We start from the raw sequence: 23589 nt of genomic DNA, 5'->3' as shown, positions 1-23589 counted from the left end.
ATTATTTTGAAAGTACTTTATTCTTTAGTCCCTCGGAGGACATCTTCTTTTGGGCCTCAGTGACGAAAATGTGTTGATGTCCTGTTACGTCATTGTCCATTCGTAACTAAGTGGCGTTGCGCACCTGACGTCAATTTAAATTCCAGTATGTTCCGTTTAATTCCATTAATAATTTAATTATTTTATTCTTATTAATACTGTGCAGCTGAATACGTGTGCTCTGGTGCTCTGATTTCACAGTTACCGAGTTTGTAATATTATTAAGTGAATAAATAGTTGACGTGCTCTCCCGAAGCACTCAGTGTTTTCTTCATCATAGATTAAATAAACCCTCATCCTAATTAACATTGACATTGTGGATTTGTCAATTGTCATTTGGATTGGACTTCATTGGATTGACTATCCGGGCTTCGGCTGGGAAACGTTCCTGCCTCCTTTCACCAATTTGAATGTAGGCGCTGTTTTCTAGGGACATCTGGGAGGACATGACAGTCCTCTCTTAAGCACTTGTGTTATGGATTAATTATTGAATTATTTAGTAACTCAGGTGACCTCAACCTGAGCCAATTAACTTCGATGGAGTCCTTATTAGAAGTTTAGCAACTAACGAATCCATCTTCAACGGTTTGCGCTAAATAATTGGCAGCACTGTCCTGTTGGCAGCATCAATACGACACAACCCTAGTGTCATAGGGATTTTTTTCTCACATAACATGTCGCCCTGAAATCCCCTATTTTTGGCGCCGAATTTGAAGAGGATTTGCTCTTCTTCGGATGAGGTCATGAATTTCCTCGTAATTCTTTACGATACGATGACCAGTTTCTAAATTTATATGGTGCCCATTGAATGACGTGTCCTCACCGCACACAAGGCCCTGATTAGGCCCATCTGATATTCACCAGGAACTCCATAACCCAGTGAAAACGAATGAAACTCCTAAGGGATTGATCAGGAAGAATGAAAAAAAAAAAACCACCGAAGTACAGTTTCATGACTTTTACGATTTTTTTTGTTCAATTTATTTTTTATAATGCACATGTTTCGTGAAAAAATTAAATTCCATTTATGAAAATTATCATTTAGCGCTTTTCAATGTTTCGGTACAAAATTCACTGGGCAGTCGACGTGGTTTCATCACTCCATCAAAACAATTACTGCCACGTTCAACGCATTTTAATTATATCGGTTAATCCAAGTGTTTGGGCCATCACAGAGCCCACGAAATTGATTTCCATAAAAAGGAAGAATTCGGTGAATGCCAAACTAATTACCATTCATCCCCCTCCTTCCTCCCCTTCCCACCCTTTTATCCAACCCCTCGGCATGTACATAATGCGAGATATTAATTCAGATCTAATTGACTGTTTGAAAATTTCAATATTTTTCAACATGATCTATCTCATCTTTATTAAATATCAGTAACGAAATTCTAAATGGAATTTAGAGAGGACTGATCGTGCGTTTTTCATCCGAGCTATTAAATTTCGTAAAAACCGCAATTCGCTCATTTTTGTAATTTTGGTTTTGTTTTTTTCATTCCAATGAATTTGATACAAAAAAATCTTTGAAATAATCAGCATTCCATTGATGAAAAAGAGAGGCAGGAGTTTATCACGCGATAAATCCCGAGACTCATTTCAACACTAGATCTCCATACGTGGTACAAAAACAAAGCGGCGTGTTTCGCGTCTCGCAATTAAATTCCCCTCCTTCTGCCCCTCCCCCAGCATCACCGGTTTTTTAAAGAATTTCGTCATCCTCCAGCCTCTCTTTTATTTTTTAAAAAAACTTGTTCACGCGCTCATCCGCGAATACCACACGCTGGACATAGAGACTGGCTGTTATCAAATCGATGGTTCAATACTCTGATTTATTTTTTATCGATATTATCACGCGCGAAAAAATCGGGGAAAAACCTTGCAAATTTTTAAAAACAATTTTATGGGATTTTTTTAGTTAAAATGATGTAACGTAAAAATTGAGGCGAACATTTGTACGAGAAATTTCAAGAAAATTTGGTTGAAAAATCAGATTTTACTGATTTTTTTTTTTTTTAGAATATTTTGCCATTTGTGAGGGGAAAATTAGTAGATAATTAATGTTGATGATGTCAATGTCTTAAGATCATCAGACAACTTTGAGGGAAATATAATTTTTTTTTGATAATTCGTTAGGTTTTTCTGTCAATTTTTATCGCACGTGATATTCCTCATAGCGTTTGATTTCAGTCAACACATGCATTGTACTTTTTTGCAGTCAGTATTACAACTTTTTCATTAAAGTTTGTCCCTTAAACACTCTCATGCAAGCCTGATTACTTGATTTTTTAAATTCTTTAATGTTTACTTCGTAATTATTAATGGTTTCTCTTCTACGGTGCATCGTGTTGGACCGCGCGATTATGTTAATCATCGAATTGATTGGGTTTATCACTTTCTCCGTGTACCTGAGCGATTTTATGGTAAATACTTGATCAACAAACTTGTGCTCATCGGGAGATTATCATGGAAATATAAAAAAATTACGTTAAAAATCGTCAATCATTGATGTAACGTAATCGCGAGTCACAACTTAATGTTCAATCATTCTCGCATCTGCTATTCTGGGTATTATGCATCCACATGTCTTCCTTCGTAAAGTTTAATGTTCAAATACAGCGTTTAAAGGTTTTGGTGATAAAATTTCAGGAACGAGTTTGGAAATTTTCATGGCATCATTTTCCCAGAGATTTTCTAGGAATTTTAACGACTAAAAATTGACGTTTTTGGATAATTTGGAAGGTGAAAGCGAAATTTTACTTCGATTTTCCCCCACAAATTTCACGAATTGGAAGAATTTTCGGAATTTTCATGAAAATTCCCGGAAAATCCGTTGAAAATATCAATTTCAGTTCAATTAATGAAGGAAAATTGATATAAATCGAATAAACTCTTCAATTTTTCCAAATATTTCGTGTAAATTCAATGAACTCATTGTTTCCTTTTTGTAAAATCCCCAATTTTCTGAATTTTACTACTGAAAATTGATTTTCTTGGGAAACATCAATGAAAGCAAAATTTTCCTCAAATTATTCCCCGAAAATTTCAGGAATTTGAAGAATTATTCAGAATTTTCCCGAATTCTCATAAAAATTCCCTGAAAATCCGGTGAAAATATCAATTTCAATTCAATAAATGAATGAAATTCGATATAACCCAAATAAACTTCAATTTTTCCAAATATTTCCTATAAATTCAATGAGTTCCTTCTCGAAAAATCCTCAATTTCTCAAATTTCCGATCCAGCGGTCCCTGAAACTTGATTCTCTGTTCACCAGTAAATTTGCGAAAGAAAATAAATTTGAATAAACTAGAGCAAGACAGAAAAGCCGTTTGTCAGGGTGAATTTTGAAGATTTTCATCGAATAATCAATAGCCAACATTTATTATCCAAAAAAAAAAAGCTTTGAGATTTTATTTCGTGATGGTTACTACAAACTAAAGTTAAAAAAAAAGATTACACCATGCAAAAAAAAATGTATAAATTCTCTCATTCTCTTTTATCATATTCAATTTTCAATACATATTACTCTCTTGACACATCGTGATTGAATAGTCAATCAAGTCTGCAGACAGTTACACAATGACACCCAGAGGCATTTTAACTCAAAATGAATCAGTTTATCGCATGACGAACAACTGTCAAAGAAATAATAACTCTGCATGCAATGTGTGATGATATTATCATGCTAATTGTCCATGATTTTATCATTGAATATTGTGATTGTCCAACGGGTAAACAACACGTTAAGTCCAACCAATAATTTCGTCAGGTGCGGGACCCACCAGGGGTCGTCACTGGGTTGATATCAATCAACAAATAATTTTAAAAATACAATTGAGTCGCGCAATATATATTTTTATCGTTACAATGATTTTTCCGCACACAACGCTATTTCTTTCATCAATTATTGTATTTTTCTATTTCTTTTGGCAAGAGAATTCTCCGAATTTTCATTATATGATTGATTAAGTGCCAATTACTTGTATCTTCAGGTATAAACAGTGAATAAAAAAAAAAACGCAATTTTTCAACACAACAGAACGCGAATTGTTAATTGAGAAAAATAAACGAGAACGAGTACAAATTATTTGTTATTCTCTGTTGAATTTCTTTCGATTTTACCATGTCATTTGATCGATTTCAGTGGACTGATTTGATGTCATTAAACTTTCTCTGGATGCTTGATAATTTATTCTGCACCCTATTTTCTACGTATTTCTTGATTTTTTTTTTCACAGATAATGATTATGCAATTAGACATTACCATTGTGTTCGCCACTCGATTATCACCTCTGGTTTTTTTTTTCTGTTACTCGTTACATACCTTGAAACGCTTTAACTTGCTTATTATCGTGGGGAGAGTGTTGAGTAGTGTTTTTTTTGCTGGTATTTCAAGTTTCTCTTTATGTTTTAAAATTTTTCGTATTCTTTCATTGTTATATAGGTTGTTATTGAAATGTTGCTGCTGCTTATTGTTCGTGATGTTGAGATGCCGCTGCTTCTTCAGTGTATAACGGGTGTTGGTGTTATAGATTTTTTTTTTTATTATTTTTTTTTTATTTTGAGGAGTGTTGATACGTGGTAGTAGCGGTTATTGTTGTTAAGCAGTGCTCTCTGTGGTGGTGTTCTGCACAGGCTGGCTCTCCTGTAAAATCATAATAGAAAATTGTGGGATTAAAATAAAGTTCAATTGGAGTTGGTGATTGTTTAAAATTGTTAGTTGGTAAAACACTGGATGGAAAATCCCAAACATTTGCGGCGATTTTTTGTCAACAATTTTCAGGATTTTCAGGTATTTTCCCTGATTTTTCTTTCTTTGATGACATTTTTAATTGAAAAACAATTAAAATTATAAAATTCACTTCATTCGGTTGTTTTTTTAATTTATGGAATAATTTAATCTCAAAGTGATTTGTTGTCACTGAAATCTCCAATAATCTAAAAATAGATCTTCCAAAAATTATTAAAAATTGGAAATATTTTCAAAGAATTCTTTTAAATGATCCTGTTATCTAAAATAATTAATAAAAAACTGAGTGAGAACGATTTGACAATTTTTAAATCTTAAAAAAATGAATATTTTCTCGAATTATACTTCAAATTAATTTTATAAAAAATATCAAACTATTTATAAACAAACAGTTACTTTAATTTAGTCAATCCATCACTTTTTTGTTGTTATTGCAGTTTCAAAACGAATATTTTAAACTCAAGTCTATTTTTTAGTAAAAAAAAACATTTGACATCACAGAAAAAATCGTTTGTTTATAATAAATCAACTTCTGAATCCGGAAGTCGTATCTTGACAACACTAACAAATAATTCCCCCTCTGCTAAATTTCTCTCAAACAATTTAGTGAAAAATTGTGAACGTACGTCACAACTATTTTTTTAATGCATCAAACAATCAATTTTCCAAGTCTCTCTTTTCATATAATTAAATGAATCCCATTAACAACGAAGCCCCAACAAATTAGACGAAGGTGAATGAGAAAAAAGTGATGAGAATAACGTGAATACGTCCACCAGCCCTCGATTTTCCTGTTGATTAAATCGACTCCTCTCTGACCAACTGCGCGTCAGTAATTACTACATTAATGAAGGAGAGTGGCAATCAACTACCTAAATAATCATGCACAAGATCTGTCTATTCTCAAAACAAGAGATAAGTGGGTAATTACTCGAGGAGAGAAAGGAGAATAATGGAATGCGTGATAAAATAATGTGAGAAAGGAAAAAAGAACGAAAGAAAATAAATTTACCTGAGTAGCAGGGACACTGACTACTGCATCCGGATCTTTAGTTGAAATCGTAATCGAGATTCCGCTTGACTTCATCTCCTGCTACAAATAGTACAAAGAAAACGTGCAAAAAGTGTCGTCTAAAATCTACAATAATTTTTTTTAAAAGAAAACTAAATTGGAGAATGAAATAAAAACAGGTGAAAATGAACAATATTTATCTACTCATTTGCACACACAACGTGAAATACTTCGCTTATGTCGTTCAGTGATTTGTTTATTTAGAAGAGTTGATTTTGTGATCGTTGAGGTGATTGAATGAAAGTTATGAAATTTTAAAATATTAGCGGTTAATATTAATTAGAAAGTAGGGAGTTGAGTTAAGGAGGGGATATATTTATTTTCGAACGTAATCTAAATTGTTTTTCATTTTATTTGTTTATCGACAAAGCAATGACGATTTAAAATAGCCCGACAGTTTTAGTAAATTAAAAAATTACTGGAAATACAAAAATTTTTGATAAAACTCGATGACATTTGAAATAGTAATTTTTTTGTCAATTTAATTGTAGTTTTTGTTGTTCAAAAAAAGTTAAAAAATTAGAACTTAACAGTGTTTTATGTGAGATCGATATTTTTGTTGTCATCAAAGATTGAAATCGGAATTTTTCATCATAAGACATAAAAAAACCAAAGAATTTTTTCTTGAAATTATTTTAACAATATCAATACTTCCAATATTAAATATTATTTTTTTCGAATTGAACTCATGCAATCATTTGGAAAATTTGGGAATTAAAAATATTCAAAAACATCGTATCCAATTGGTAAAATACCGACCTGAGGATAGAACTACTTTAAACTGATTTTTTCTGATTGCAAAATTTTTACAAATTTCCTGCAAAAACTAACAAAATTGCCAACATTCCCCCCTAGTCTAATTTCCCCCTACACTATTTTAACTCCAAAAATTTATTCAAAAGCCCCTGAGAATATTCTCCTTTATTTTATCAAAAAATGTGTTTCTATAATTTTTGGAGATTTTGTAATGTCAAAAAATTAATTAAAAATTACATTTCAAATTGATTCATTGGCTTTGTCGACGAAAAATAAAATAAGAAGCCACTCAGACAACGCTCGTTCATGAGTGCACTCAACCGTTAATTAACAATCTGTAAACAAGTTCGACTTCCATTAAAAATTGGTATTATCAAAGTTAACAGGAGTTTAATTAAGTGAATCTCTTCACCAAAGATTAAAACCATTCATCCCCTTATCCCTTTATTAATTCCCCCATTATCCCATTTAGTCACTAATTATTACAATTAATAAATCCCCATCACGAAGGAGGCAATATGATCCAATTTTAACGACTCCCATTTCAAAATATTTTTATTCTTATTGACTATCAATCGTGAAATAGACTGGAATAATCAGTCAAACGAATCCAACAATTAATTTACTCTCAACTCGCGAATATCGAAGTTATCGCGTTTAATTAATTGAATTTCTATGGAGCGTCCAGATGCTCATCAAAGAATAGTAATCTCTCCCCCCAATAATTTATTCATCCTTTCATTATCTCATTTATTTACAAATTACTGAAATTAATAAATGATTATTGTCAAGATTCTCACATAAATATCCAATTTCGCTAATTGATATTTCAAAATAATTTCATTGATTGGAAAACAAACCGAGGTAATTTGCCTCCTGTCAACTAGACTCGCAGCCATGACAACTTGTCAATATCAATATTACGAAAATTTTAATCAAGTGGATCTCTACCGAAATATCATGTTTGTCCAGTCATATTGTGTCACATGTTTCGCTCATTTAATTGATTTATGAATATTCCCTGTCCCATTAGTTATTAATTATGAAATTTATTGATGAAAATCATGATATTGATAGACACGACAACCGATACATCGAAATACCCCATTAAATATTAACTACAGGATCCACCGAGATAATTAATCTCCCATGAACCAGAATTTACAACTAACGTCGTCATTTTTAAAGAAAGACAAATATGAATTTTTAATTTGCAACTAATTTCAACAACATTATTCATCGATTATGTACGTCAAAAAACGTTAATAATTAGTCTAAAGTTAACTGTTAACTGTTTGTTTACCTCACAAACGTTTAAACTATTTTTTCTTAATTGAAATTTGGAATTATTTCAAAATCGATACAAGTCCCACAATAGATTGCAACGAAAATAATCATTCGACAGTTACCAAACCCTTCGAGCATTATGTTTAATCCCTATAAACCCATTATTTAAATAATCTATTCACCTTCGCGATTACCAACCACGCGAACCTCTCCAACCAGCCCTTAACCTTCAGGATAACAAAATCATAAAATGTCTCCACGCAATTCTCGAGTTATTAACCACTGAAAGCGATTTATATGACCCCATTCACCCCATCCTCAAGATCAATAAAAAAAAGACCATAATTAATTAACTAATTAACTAATAAACCTGCGTAACAGCACTGTCACCACCATCAGAAAGGATTTTTCCAGGTAATTGGGAAGGAACATTGGAATCAGGTTGAATATTTTCTTTGTTAATGTATCGTGCATCGAGCCCAGTGGATTGTCCACGTTTATAACGTGGACGTTGAACCCTCCCCATGTGGCACCCCTCACCAGCACCCTCTTCACGATCACTCACCTGACGAATGATTTATCGAGAGTAATTATCCATGAATGAAGCACGAGAGATTATCACGATAAAGTGAGAAAGAAATACCAGAAAATGTTCATTCATCAGCAGAAAGAAAGAAGTGTTTTTTCGTTGTTTTTTTTTTTCTTCTATTTTTGTATAACAATTATTGTTAACCAACCTGATTGAATTCTTCTCTGCGTTGTCTCATGCCACCACCGCCCCTTCCACCGCGGAAATTATTACCACGGAAGAAACGTCGTGGTCCACGTGATCCACCACGTCCACGTCCACGTGCTGGTGCACCACCTCCTTGACCACCTTCGCCACCCTGTTCACCCTTCTCATACCGATTATCACCAGCATCACCACCGTTCTCTCCCTGATTCTGGGGTGGGCCTGATCTACGTCCACGGTAGTAACCACCCTCGAAATTTTGCCTTCGTGGCCGATAACGTCTTTGGCCACCACCCTCGTTCTGCTGGGGCTCCTCACCAGTCTGTTTAGCTTCACCTGAAGATATTTGATCGTCTGATCATGAAACTTTTGACTTTAGATATTGCATTGATTGATATGTGAGGTAAAAAATACAGAGGAGGACTAAAAGAAGCTCTAACTATTTAATAAATTCAAAAATTATTGAAAACTGTAAAAAATTTTTTTAAAACTCAATCACATTTGGAGGTGTAATTAGTTCTTGAATTTAATCGATTCTAGGGGGAGAATAATTTTTAAAATAAGAAGTTATCAATTTTTTTTTTATTTGAAGATTAAAAACATCATTTTTGATCATTCGATGTTGAGGAAGTTTTTGACAGTTTGAAAAAGATAATCAACTGTTTGTGAAATTAATTCTATTTGTTTATAAGACTTAAACGTTTAAACATAATGTTTAATAGTGATTTTGTATGAATTTTTTCGAATTTAATTTATGGAATTAGTTGGAAAATATAACTAAAAAAGTTAAAACTAGCCAATTCAGTTGGTAGAACACCGACTCGAGGGTAGAGCTTCTTTAAGGCCGACAATAATTCTTAACGAACGTTATCTATATCATTTTTCATTTGATGTTTAATCTACGAAGTTGTGTCGTTTGAAATAAATTTTTTATCCCTGCGAAATTCCCGAGATTATAAATATAAAGTTTTTAAAAACTAGAGAACTTCTTCAAAGTGAAGAGAAAAAATCTAAAAGTTCGTAAAGACACAGGATTTTGTTTTTATTTTCGGAAAAATTTGAGTTTCGAGTTGCGACATGGAATTGAAAAATATCTTCAAGAATATTTGAATCAGAAGATTAAAAAATTCAGATCAAAATAACAAAACAAAGAACGAAGGAAATGTTTGAGAGGTGAATTGAGAAATCGTTTAGTACATTCTAATTTGTTTAAACATCGCAGACCTGAATTTGTCTCATTACTGAACGATTAGAAAACATTTAGAGAGTCGCAAAAAAAATTAGAAAGTCATCTTTCGGTGAAAGAGTGAAAAAGTCTAGAAAAAACTGCGATTTCGCAAGGTTTAGAGTGTTTCCATAAATAATTAATAAGTAATTAACTTTCCATCACGGAGTTACTGGTTTTAATCTATTGATATTCATGATTCGATCAGAAATCCATTGAATTAAGTTACAATAAAATTATGATAAAATATACTGACCTTCGTGTTGGCCTTCTCGTGGTGCTCTACGCTGGGGTCTGGGAGCCCCACGTTGTCGGTAATACCAGGCACGATAATTACGACGCCTGTCAGCAGCATATGGTGAACCTTTGACGGGCTCGCCGTCTGGTCCAGTGACATTCGCTGCTTCGTGGCCCTTCTCACCGATCACCACGTCAAACTCCACAACTTCACCATCACCCACGCTCCTTACAGCCTTCTTTGGGTTGTTCTTCACGATGGCTGACTGTTGACGAAGAAAAAATGGTAATAATTAAAGGAAATAATAATAAATGATAATAATTAAAGGAAAAGTCCATTGACATGAGGAAATGAATTTTGGAGTCAATGTTAGAAACTGTAATTTCCCTTAAGGTACGGTACACTGATAGAAAAAATGATTTTTATTGAGATATTTTTGTCTTGAGACAAGTGTCAATCATTAGAACTAATTAAAAATATATAAGATCTTATGGGGAATATCAATCATTTCTCTGAGAGTTACATTTACTGGATGCAAATAAAACAGCTCTTGGAGTCAAGTCATGTGTATTCACCACAAGAATGAAAAAGCTGATTTTTTAAAAATCAAATATGATCTCCAGCTAAGAAATTTTCCACTTTCCTTAATTGATAAAAAGTTTGTACTCATGAAATAAATACTTCGATGAGTAAATTGATTGTTGTTTCTTGGAATGATAACAATCTTTGAATTGACCTTCTCATACATCACATTGAACAAAGTTTGTAATATCCAAATTAGTGGATGATTGCCGTAATCTGTGATTTCGTTATTGTAAATGAATATGTTGTTGTTCTGGGGAAGAAATATAAACTTCTCCCAACTTGACGATATCTCATTTCAATCTCAAAGTTTTTTTCCACGTGACAATGTCCTCTCTGATTCACCATATGAATATCTCCGTTCATTTATAATTAACTTGAAAAAACGTAGAAACGTGTTGATTACTGTAACCACGTATTAAATCATGAGAATGATTTTGGTTCTCAAGGGCACCAAAGAATTTCCGGAAAAAAGAAAACTCGTGATTGACAAGAAATCAAATACTCTTGTTATTCCGATAAACGAAAGGAACTTCAATTCTAGAGAAGTTCCATTTCTTTCAATCAAATCTATCTCAGAGAAAAGATAACTGATGTTTATTGTAGAATCACTTTCGTTTGAAAATTTTCAATCCAATGATATTAATGACATTAGATAATTCATTTTTTCTATCAGTTTATGGGCGAATCATTGAAACGATTTTCGAATTGCAATTGACCGCGTCAAAAAAACGTGTAAAAACAAAGTTAAAAAATGGATTCCTTCAATACCATAAATGTGAAAACTTTCCACATTTTTTCAGAAATTTTGGGTAATTTTTCAAGTTTTTTTGAAGTAAAATTTGTACCTTTCAATCGATCTAAAAATAACGTAATAATAGAAAAATTTTGAAAAAAATGAGGAATGTCTTTTTGAAGTTGATTAATTATATAAAAAATTATGAATCAAATATATTAAAATCATAACATTAAATAAACTAAAATGGTGCAACAGATCTTCTAAAAATGTTGTATTCGATTTTGACAAAGAAATAGATCAAAGGCCATAATTCCTTTCATGTTGAATGTAATGAGGGCTTTTCCACCAAAAGATGAGAATATTTCCCCCCCTAATAATTTATTATAGATCGGTGAGCATTTCCTGGAATACGAATACTTACTTGATGGACAAATACATCCTCCTTGATGTCATTCCTGAAACAAAAATAGAAGAAACTCTATAAATAATTATTTCGACTCAGCCCATAATTTTCAAACATCCATATCCATAAAAGGAAAGAGGATAGGAAACGAATTTAGAAGTTTCATTTGGAGCTTCTCATATTCCCTGAAAAACCGAACACGAAAATCCACCTAATAATTACGAAATTTTGAAATTTCTATGAATGTTAATCACAAAGGATCACATTTTGAAAAAAAAAACAACAGAAAATGTTAAAACTTCAACTCCAAGAATAATTATAAACTATAAAGCCATGGAATATGGGACAAAATATGATCTTAAGGATATTATCGTGTGAAATATTTACTCGACATTTTTTGTTTAAATTTTTCTGATGAATAATTAGAAAAAAAAGTTGCAAAATGATCACTGACTGGTTGACTAGATAACTAAAAAACGAAAGAGCTTTTATTATGCCATATAATATCGTAAAAATAATAATCTTTCAATGCGACAAGAGCTTCAAAATTATCAACTAATTCACAAGTTTTTTTATTGCTCCCAAGAAAATAGTAAAGACAAAATTCGACTTTTTTTCGCTATGAAACCCTCAAGTATTCTCTTGACACAATTCCCAAGTTTGAAATAAATTATAATATCTCTCATCAACAATATAAACGTAAAACTAATTTAATGTGATTTTTTAAAATTCATTTTTTGGTTTTTCAATTGTTTTTCACGTGTTTCAACTAAAAAAAAATCTAAAAAATTGTTCGAGCTGACAAAGTTGAAGGCTCTAAATTGTTCAAGTACTAAATAAATTATTAATGTACCCTCAGAATAAACAATTAACGAATACATTAGCTTGGTAAACTAAATAAATAATTTGATAATTTCAAAAGCTTTAAATTCTTCAACTATCTCCTGAATAAATTATTGAAATGTCCTCCGAATAAACAATCGCTCAATTGATTAAATCGTTAAACTAAATAAATAAATTGTTTAAGTATCCCCTGAATAAATTATTGAAGTACTTTTCGAATAAACAATCGCCCAATTGTGTAAATAGATTAAATAAATAATTCGATAATTGTGAAAGCTTTCAATTCTTCAAATATCTACTGAATAACTTATTGAAATGTCCTCCGAATAAACAATCGCCCAATTGATTAAATCGTTAAACTAAATAAATAAATTGTTTAAATATCCCCTGAATAAATTATTGAAGTACCTTCCGAATAAACAATTAACCGACTGATTAAATCCTGAAAATAACCAAATAATTCGCTAATTCTGAACGAAAAAAATGATGAATCGACGATTTATGACTTCCAATCTCATCTAAATTGTCAAAATTATCTCTCAAAATATTGTACAATAGCATAAGAACCCTCGAAAATCCCAAAGTGTCTATTTTATCCCACCAACCGAAATAATCCCTCAAAGCACGAAGAAGCGGTTGTACAGTGCCCCATTGAGAACGAGTTTGTGTATTAGATGGACGGCTACACCCACCATGTCAACAGTGAATTGCGACCCTCTCAACGTAACCGTATCCCACCAGATATACAGATATAGCCATTGCCATGAAGCTGGGGAGCAAAGCACGGAGTTGGAAGGTCATTGAACTCACGCTACATCCTACTCTCACCAGGAAAAATACTCGTGTTAACGCCACAGCTGCTAGGACTCGACGATACTAATGTCGACATGCGCTCATCCCATCAACCCTCACCCCCTCGAAAAACCCCTGCTGATCAACTCCACCCGTTTTCGTTATTTTTACAATTTTTTCGCCGCCGCAAAATTGGATTTTAACGGTGTTATCGTATAAAAAATATTTACTCCACAATTTTTGTTTAAATCTTTAAAGTGAATAGTTATAAAAAAAGATGGAACATCATCGATTTGCGGTTGGGATTGTCCACTTTGAATTCGAAATAGAATTTTTTACCTTTTTTTCATTTTTTTTCAGATTTTTTCAAAGTAAAATTATATTTTAAGTTTTTGAGTTGATTGAAAAATAATTTAATAATATGAAAATGTATTTAAAAATTAGAAATGTCTGTTTGAGATAAATTAATTTAATAAAAAAACGTTTTTTAGAAAATTTTCAACCCAATGATAAAAAATTCGAATAAAATTCTCTTGATAAAATTAATTTTTTCTGTCAGTCTATCAATGTCTAATTTTGCTTGAAAACTATAAGCTGTGAACAGCTAGAAAATAAAGATAAAATGGGACTTTTGAATGACAAAATGGTCCAGGTATTTCTGCCCGGACCATCCAGAGAATTTAAAAGGTCTTCCTACAACGACAAGAGGGCTTTTCATGATAATTAAATTTTGTAATTTTACCTTTTTGATGGAAAGTGCGTTAAATGGGTTGAGCGGGGTTTAATCAATGTCCCTAATTGTCAGGCATTTAGCTTGACCATGGCTTCACTCATCGCGTGCTACTGTTTTTAAAGTAGTCGTGGGGCTTCAGACTTTTTGCGGTCGAGTTGTACGAAGACCTTTGGTAATTTTGAGCCTTTGAGGCACCTCCAGGGGGTTCGTTAACGCATACTTCAACGCTGAGGGCGTTTTCTTCAACCGCGTGAGGGTTTTTATTTTGAGGATGATTGGAGGAACCCATTGGCGGGGAAATTGTGATCACATGAGACATGAAGAGAATGTGAAAAAGGTTTTTTTTTATTGTAAATTTGGTAAAGGAGAGATTTTTTGAAAATTTTTTAGTGAAGTGGGAAATGGAAGTAGTTTGGATCATCTCTCCATCAAGTTTTTGATGCATATCTCCTAATCTAAGAGAGATAACAAAATTTTTGTGATGACATTTGTTGTAGCTCTCGATTTTCTCCATAATAAACGTTATCATAAAAATTTTGCTATCTTGTTTAGATTCCAAGATATTTGATAATAAAAATTGGTCAATAGTCGAAAGTGAGCAAAATACCAAAAAAGATCATTTTTAATTTATTTCTACTGAGAAAATTGAATTAATTACATGCGATATCGATTTTGGAAATAAATATGATAACGTCTTTGACGAAATCAACTCTCCTCTATTTATTTATAACAATTTAAATGTCTAAACTTCGATTTTACTCGACAAATAAAATTCTGTTTTCATGGAATGCAATATTTTTATTATATGACCCAATATTATTTTGTTGTTAAATTTCCCTTGATACAAAAAATTAATGTTTACAAACGACTAGATAGTGGGGGCAGATCAACAATGATTTCCTTCCACCAAACGTTAAAACATTAATAGTTAACGAATTTCGTTTGGAATAAAAAATAAATCGTTCTCTCAATGAATTTTCACTTTCATTTATTCATTAAAACTTTCATAAAATCCAATAATGACTTATTATTTTAAAGTTCAGCACAGGGGAACATTTAACAATTCAATTGATATTGATTTCAATTGACCCCTTAAGTTAAGGGCACTCTAAACTCCTCGAAATGGCGAATTCAAAGGATAAAGTTTCGACAACGATGGAACAAAAACCATAATTTATAAGTCCCTCGAATGACATTTTCCTGTCATGTACCTAAGACGATTATAGAAGTGCTGAAAGTTATGTGAAGTCTTTGCGAATGCTGTTGGAATCAGAAATTACGTTCTCGAATGAGTGAAAATTGTATTGGAAATTTGCCAAACAAATGGACTCAGAAATAACATTTCGATTTTATGGTACAGATGGAAATAAAATAGACTGAATTATCGAGTTTCCGGACAGGTGAGAATGATTGCACATCTGACAGATATTTATATTCCCGTAAAATTGTACAGATAAATTCAGATTATTGTCTACTTTGTTCATGTAAACGTCATCAAATGTCAGCAAATCGGGAGAATAAAATAATTAATTACGAAGAGGAAACGACTATTCGGATTTAATTATTTTCCATAATGATCCGAAGAGTCAGGTGCTAATAAATAGGTCAAGGAGTCATGAATAATTTCATCAAGATCTGTGATTATTATAATAAATAAGCATATGACATACGCTAATTTACAAAAGTGATGTGTTATTATTATTTTTTTTCATTTCTACTAATTCAATTGGTAGTTCGCTTTCGAATGGATCCGCACCAATTCTATTTCAAAATTGAAACGATAGATATTCGCGATGAATTAGTTCTGGTGTTGACATTCACGAAATATATATTTAATATATATATTTATTTTATTTGGAAATATATATTTAATTTATTAGTAAAATCAACTTCAACAAAATAATAGATTTTGGAACGACAATTCGATGGATTGCGACCACCGATGTGTGATGTTTTCATATCATAAAAGCTACGATTACAGCAAATTTTAATTTGCTATCATAATTTTTCGTCAAATTAGTGAATATAGAGCACTGAAAATATGAAAAAATGGAAATAGCTCGCGATTTTTGTACTAACGGGTGTACATATTTTCATAGCTTTGTATGGTACCCACTGAGACGAGTATTTTGAAAAAAAGAAAATTGAAATCTGTCGAGTGGTTCGTGAGATATTCAAGGAAAGACATTCATGCAAAAGGTGCTATATCTCGGGAACCAGCTGGACAATTGTGTCCATTAAAAATAGCAACTTTTGATGTCATGAGAGCTACAAGTGTACAAATTTTCAGCTCGCTATCTCTATTTTTTGGTAATTTATGATGTAATTTATCATGTTCACAACGTTTATGATGATAAAACCAGGAAAAGCGCGATATCTCGAAATTTTATCCGAAAAAATGTGGATATTTCGATCGATATAAATAGGTCCCACTAAGACAAGTATTTTGAAAGTTAAAAAATTGAAATCCTTCAGATAGTTTTTGAGATATTAAAAAAAACGAAATTTACAAAAATTATTATATCTCAGGAACTACTGGACCGATCGAGCTGAAACGACGCATCAAAGTAAAGGTTAATGATAGCCGTCATAAGTTGAAAGTTCAGATTTTTAACTACAAATGTTACCGTAGTTTTGTAGAATTTTCTGATAATTAATCTTCAAATTTGCGAATTTTTCAGCACATACACACACATGATTTAAAAACCATCATTGCGAGTGTAAGTGCGCACCCTCGAAATGAGGAAAAACGAGAGGTGAAATAATTGAGGGAAAAGTGGATGTGGAGAAAAAAAAATCGATAAAAAAAAATGATTAACACTGACCTGTTGATAAACCCATAGCCACTCTTTACGTTGAACCACTTCACAGTCCCGGTCACTTTGGTAGCTGAAACGAGAAAGAATTGCACGAAATTACAGGGCTGTTGCATTAGCGTAATTGCATAATTGCTTTGAATACGATGTTGAAAAAAAACGGCGATTATATCCAGAGGAGCGACATGAAATTCACTTTAGGCGGAGAAAATTATCAAGTCTCAACGTTCACTAAAGATTTAATGGAGTTCCGAGTTTTTGAGGAGCAAAAAAAAATGACAATTCATCACTTTGTCTGAATTTTCCATAAAAATATGAATTTTGAAGTGTAAAGTCCATCGAAAGATTAAGAGCATCTGGATATCTCAGAGTTCTATCAAATTTTATTGAATAATTAGCCAGAAATTTATGGTTTCCATTGACTTTTTTATCAACTTGGGAATTTTCAATGAGAAAATAATTTTTTCTACTGTTTTTTTCACTCAGATTTCAACCAATCAAAAGGGAATTTTCGAGGTTTTTCGGTTCTTTATTTTAAAAATTCCTCGAATATTTCTGTTGATATTTTCCTTATTGAAGTGGCAGCCGATAGAACTGTATTATTCGATTGTTATTTTATCTAGTCAAGGTGAAACTCAGGTGATAATTGCTGATAGTGCAACTGATTTTTTTTTTTAGGAACAAAGATTCTACTTCCTTTTCTCATATTTTCTCTTGTTGATGTTGAAAATCTTCCGGAATTCGACTAAATTTTTAACTTATTCCATCCAAATTTTTTTTTAATTGATCAATCAATATTTCAATCAATATTAATAAACGAGGAAATAATTGTAGACTTCAGACACCTCAGGATCAATTTAAGATTGACCAAAAGGGAATTTAAACTAATGCAATAAATCGATAAAATCTCTGTATGACGTAAACATTTGAAAATTCCAGATCAAAATATAACTTTATCAGGATTATTATTCCAATAAAAAATTACTAAAATTAAAGTTGCTCTGTTCTTTTAATAACTTCAAAGATTATGGAAAACTACAGATTTTTTTTTATAAAAATACATCACAATTGAAATACTAATTTTTCCCCAATTGAATTGTCAGTGTTTCATGAGAAAATCAACACTTTTGTTGTAATTAAAGATTAAAATCTGAATTTTTGATTATTAGACGTAAAAACATCGAGGAATTTTTTAACAATTCGCAAAAGATAATCCAACGTCTGAAAAACAAGTTCTCTTATTTGTTTATAAAAAGGAAATATTTTTAAAAATATAAATACCTTCCGAAATTTAATTAAAACACCGACCTGAGGGTAGAGCTACTTTAGTCATGTGATAAAAAATAAAATTGTCGTCCAATACGCAAGATAATCCTGTAAAATGGTCGTGCGTACCAAGGAAGACGTTGAATGTTGATTTTATAACATTACCAACATCCACGAATTTATTAGTATTCTAACCTGATAAGCCTTCACCTAATTTTCGTTTTTAATTTAAAATCATTGTGCACTACAGCCCTCAATCAGAAGGTCGACGCCCGGAGGAGCGCGCCTGGTGCCCTAGTGTGCCGGCAAAAAGGGTCGAAGTCATGGATTTATTAAAATCTCCAACATCTTCACCGAAGATTGCAATCAAAATTTTTAAAGCTTTAAAAATGCAATGGCTAAATCCAACAACGATCTACAATACTGAAGGAGTATTTCGTGATGAAAAGGGGGATGAGAAATTGTAACGAGGGTCGAGGACGCCATCAACAATGGTCAACATGAACACCTATCCACCAGTGGATGCATTATACATCTGAGAATTCATTAGTTGAGACTTCAAAAGCGTTTGTTTTTTACGAAATAACATGTAAATATATGAATATATTATATTTAATGTGCTATTACATAACTCTTGAACATTATTTCCCATTCATTAAATCCAAAATTCACCGATAGAATAATTCTATAAAAATAATTATAATATTTATATTTCTGAATTAATTACAAAATTTGTTAATAGAATAGAGTCCAGAAAAATGTATAAATATTTGTTTTCTCTTTTCAAAATTAAAAATCAGTAAAATAATGCCTCAAACAATCTCTGATCACTGACTCGTATTTTTCCCAATTTTGCCAGTTTTATGGAAATTATCAACAGTTTTTCTACCGACTGGGTAAACAAAGGTGTTCGTCCTTTAATTCTCAGTCATAATAATATGACTGATATCCTTGAAGAACCGGCAAAACAAATCCTGAAATGTCATGGACCTGACAAGCTGCCATTTTCAATGATTTGTTTTGGAGTGAAACATCAACGCAGGTGGATTTCTACCAGTGGTATTTCATCATGTAAGTGACGAATTAGTGTCATAATAGTTGATATCACATCTTAAATAAATAATGAATGCTTCGGAATATTAAAAACCCCACGACAATTAGTATTTCAATACATACAATGGGGTAATCAGAAACTGATACAGAATCGTAAGCTGCTGCAGTTGTTAATCAGTGTTAATCAACTTGGATATTCATATAGTTTTCTCTTGTCTTGATGATCCTATTGATCAACAGTGACAATAATGATTGATATAAATTATCCATCAGCAGAGAAGTGACGACTGAGTTCCTGAATTTCTTAAAATTAACAGTATTTCATCTCTCAGTGATCAGCTGTCGACTGAGAAGATCAAACAAATTTTCGTGAGAACAAACTGGCTCACATCATCATCAGAAACCCCTTCCGTAAACCGTTGACCAGAAACTGCCTCAAAATTGAATTTTTCAATTAACTATTTAATATACAACTCCAGCAATATTACTGATAATTATTAATAAATAATTGCAGCTCAAACTAAAATTTTCAATCGAATTTAATCGACGATTTTAATTGAACTAATCAGAAACTGCGACAGTCACCGGACGTATCGATTTCTCCCTGAGATCCTGTGAATTAACGATTTGAAAGCTCTGCATAAATAATTATCATTAACAACTGATGCATTAACGCTGTAAATAATCAGAAGATAAATTCTCTTATTTTGAAAATTTTTGTATTTTTATGAGAAAACAAATTATTCAGCTGAATAAACCGAATGATTTGACTGCCTCCAATAATAAAAAAAATCATTCGTTAATTATTAACTAATTTTATTGGCAATAAATAAATCGTTCCATCAGTGCACTTTGAATTATCAGATTAATGTTCATAATTACGGAACCTGATCTCAATAATCTTTTGGATACCTCTTAATTCTTCTTCTGAGGGCCTATCGAAGGTCCTGCGCCCCTTAATTAATTAATAAACTACCCCAATCCCACTATTAATTATCCAGCGTCTGATGTTCCCTGAGGAAGACGAACAATACATTTGTTAATCAGTAACTCGTCGTAAATTTCAATCCCTCGGTTTTCCTTTGCAATTATAAAATTACGGAAACTTGTAATTAATAAGAAAGTTCATCGAGTCAATACTAAAATCGTCTAATGACCGATAAATTAATAAGTTACAAAATTAGAAGGATTCGTCGACAACTGTTTCCAGAGTAGATTTAATCCCTTTGATCGCATTCGATAATTAATTAATGTGAACTGTAATTCATAATAAATTCCATGAAATTAAAACCCAAACCTCTGAATTATCGACCGGCTGTTTACATTCGCCTCAATCAATTGTGTTATGAAACAACGACTGGAACCCTCGGGATTACTCTGACTACAACTGGATTACCCCGGTCGATCTCCATCGATCCTATCGTATAATCCAAATACTCTCGTAAATGAATAAACATTGAGATTAATCCCCTGACAATAGACCCCGGCATCACGTAAACAGTAAAATTCCAATCGTCATAATCACAACTTTAAAATCAAAAGCCAAAATTGAAATAAATTCCCTCAGCCCTTGATATAATAAATTAACAAATTGGAACAATTGGATTTGGATTAACAAATTTGTTTATGATAAATAGCAATAAAAACGTTTGACATGGTGGAAATAAAATTAAAAAATGCCTATGCTCCATTTTTGTTCCTCAACTCACACAAAAAACATAAAATCAAAAGCCAAAATTGAAAAAAAAATTCTCTCAGTCCTTGCAATCAAAAATTACCACATCACAATCATGAATTTATGACAAATAACCAAAAAAACATTTGTCATCGCAAAAATAAAATTAAAAAATGTCCCAGTGCTCCATTTTACTCCTCAACTCCCACAGAAATTATAACATCAAAAACCAAAATTGAAATAAAATTTCCTCAGCCCTTGTCATGACCAATTAATAAATCCCAATCATGAATTTATGACAAACGACAAAAAAAACATTTGACATGTTGGAAATAAAATTGAAAAATGCATCGGAAGTTCTCCATTTTTGCTCCTCAAATCACCGAAAGTATTTCTCTCATCCACTGCTGCACACCCCGAGCCATCGACACTTTTTATTCAACAATAACCTGGATCAGAGTCGATATAAATAAATATTTTGAGGTTAGAAACGTGGCTGTAAAATCCCATCGTTTTCCCCTCGACAAAGCGAACAATACGTCGGCATCGCCGGCATTTTACATTCGTACCACGCTTGATCCTTTCGACACTAAATTTTGGAGCCTTCTAGACGCAGTGCCCCCAGTCCCACGAAAAAAAATCACAGTAAAAAAAAAACCCCCACTGACACTCCCTCAAAACCGCCAAATAAACCGACAAATTCCCCCCCAAATCACCGGAAATTTTCAGTCGTCTCCTGAAAAAACATCAACCAAATGGATAAAAATAAACCCCAAAAAATGTAGAAGTGAAATTTACGAGGGTTGCCACCGATTGGCTTCCAAATTAGTCGCGTCCTCTGCGTCACAATGTGCAAGAGAAAAAAGAAAAAGTTTCACGACTAAATACCCGCAATTATGCCACCAAACAAAGAGTCTCGAAAAAATGAACGTGCCATTTTTATCCTGAAAAAAATCGTTAATTTCATGATATTACGCATGAGACGGTTGCGAATTAAATCCCGGCACGCCGGCCACATGGTGAGAGCGTGAATTGGGCGCCATTACGATGTGAAATTGATGTGCAAAATTGGAGCAAACGATGAAAATGCCGGACGACCCCCGGGGACGAATTAATGGATTTATTGGGTGATTTATATCGGTGAAAATAATTCACTCACCGATAACCAATTTTGCCTGCTGGTTAGCCTTGGGTTGTTCGGGCTGTTTTTCCGGGTCAGCCATGGTGGTGGTGTTAGGTGTTAGACACGCCGCTGCCGTACCTAGATGTTCCCGTCCTTCTGGTTGTACTGATGGTTACCTTCTAATGTTCCCAACATGGCTGCGGCAGCCAGGCGACCGTACCAAACATACGGCTTTTGGTACGGGCGATGGGATTGGCTGAGAGTCGAGGCAGTTCAGGTGAATTGGCCAATGGGGAGAGGGGATTTATTTTATTGTTGCTAGAACGCCATCCGCTGTGAGAGAGGGGCCGGTGACGATGTGGCGGCGCCGCGGGGCTCGAAAATTTTAGAAAGGAGATTTTCCAAAATTTTGGGGATTTTTTTGGGGGAGAAAAGGTTGAAGTTGAGGGGGTGGGAAAGACTGCGATGGGATGAGAGAGGGGCTGCTGGTTTTGTGAAGGGGGTAGTTGGTGGATGGGGTCGGTAAGTAGGAACATGGAATTATGAGGGGGTGGGGGTTGGGGAAATGTTCAAATGGGATTTTTAGTGGAGATTTTGGCAGATGGGGGTTGGGGGGTGTTTTTAGGTGAAGTCAATGGGGTCTCAGAGGATTTGGGTTGTCCAGGATGGTGGGGTAATTGGGTGGGTTTGGGGGAGGTGGTAATTTATTGACTTGTTTTTTAGGGGTAGTTCAGGAATGGGTGTTTTGGAGGGAAAATGACGGGAAATATTTCGGTGACTGGGGAACGGTTTTTATGGAATATTATTTTATTGTAACATTTTGTTAAATTTTTGGAGATAATTCGAGAATTTGAAAGGGTTTTTTTTTATTTGTTTTGAGGGTTGGGTTTTATTTAATTAAAGTGCTGTCCTTAGAAAATTTAAAGATTGTCGAAAACCATAAAAAAATTTTGGGAAATAAATTCTATTATTTGTTTATAGGACAGAATTTTATTTTAATATCAATATTTTTTTTAATTTAATTTAGAGAGGACTAACTATATATTAATTTTTTTAGAATTTTAGTCACGCAATTAGTTGGAAAATTTGGCGACGGAAATTATTCAAAAACAGTGTGTTCGATCGGTAAAATACCGACCCGAGGGTGAAGTGGTTTAAATTAGGGGATGCTGGGGTAAGAGAGTGTACATTAAAGATGGCTCCATTTATAATTCTTCGAATTCCTCTGTTTTTAATGAAAGATGAATTGATAAATGGAATTTTGGTAATTAGTGGGTTGATAGACCGGTAAATGAGATAGTCCAAATCGGAAAATAATGTAAATGGAATGAGGTTGAGATTCTATTGGGCTGTGATACAGCAATAGTTTTTATACTAAATTCATTACGTCATTGGATAATTAAAAAAAGTCGGAAATAAAGACTAGGAGAATATGTTTAGTATTTTGAACGATGGGATAA

At 32.8% G+C, this 23589-nt stretch overlaps 1 protein-coding gene across 4 annotated transcripts; it reads right to left on the bottom strand.

The window, feature by feature from the left end:
- Positions 1-982: 982 nt before the first annotated feature.
- LOC135168123 (Y-box factor homolog) lies at positions 983-22326 on the bottom strand. Of its 4 annotated transcripts, none has more exons than XM_064132039.1 (7): positions 22166-22326; positions 17022-17085; positions 11847-11880; positions 10123-10369; positions 8646-8995; positions 5806-5883; positions 983-4688 (listed from the first exon to the last, which is right to left on the bottom strand). In XM_064132039.1, the coding sequence occupies exons 1-7, from the start codon at positions 22227-22229 to the stop codon at positions 4644-4646; spliced, it is 882 nt and encodes a 293-aa protein (XP_063988109.1). In that variant the 5' UTR covers positions 22230-22326; the 3' UTR covers positions 983-4643. The 4 variants fall into 4 exon arrangements, with proteins under 4 accessions (XP_063988109.1, XP_063988108.1, XP_063988110.1 ...); XM_064132038.1 differs by having other exon boundaries at positions 5806-5886; positions 22166-22325; XM_064132040.1 differs by having other exon boundaries at positions 5806-5886; positions 8646-8977; positions 22166-22325.
- Between the last annotated feature and the right edge of the window lie 1263 nt (positions 22327-23589).

Source organism: Diachasmimorpha longicaudata, chromosome 12 (assembly GCF_034640455.1).
Source record: "Diachasmimorpha longicaudata isolate KC_UGA_2023 chromosome 12, iyDiaLong2, whole genome shotgun sequence".
Lineage (NCBI taxonomy): Eukaryota > Metazoa > Arthropoda > Insecta > Hymenoptera > Braconidae > Diachasmimorpha > Diachasmimorpha longicaudata.
This window is presented reverse-complemented; position numbering and strand designations above follow the sequence as displayed.

Bases quoted from the DNA above. Each gene is read 5' to 3' on its own strand.
- LOC135168123 (XM_064132038.1), bottom strand. From the start codon at position 22,229: ATGGCTGACCCGGAAAAACAGCCCGAACAACCCAAGGCTAACCAGCAG. The intron at 10,370-11,846 runs GTAAGTATTCGT...CTTCGTCAACAG, and splicing joins AGGATGTATTTGTCCATCAA to TCAGCCATCGTGAAGAACAA. The intron at 8,996-10,122 runs GTCAGTATATTT...TTTCATGATCAG, and splicing joins ACGAGAAGGCCAACACGAAG to ACGATCAAATATCTTCAGGT.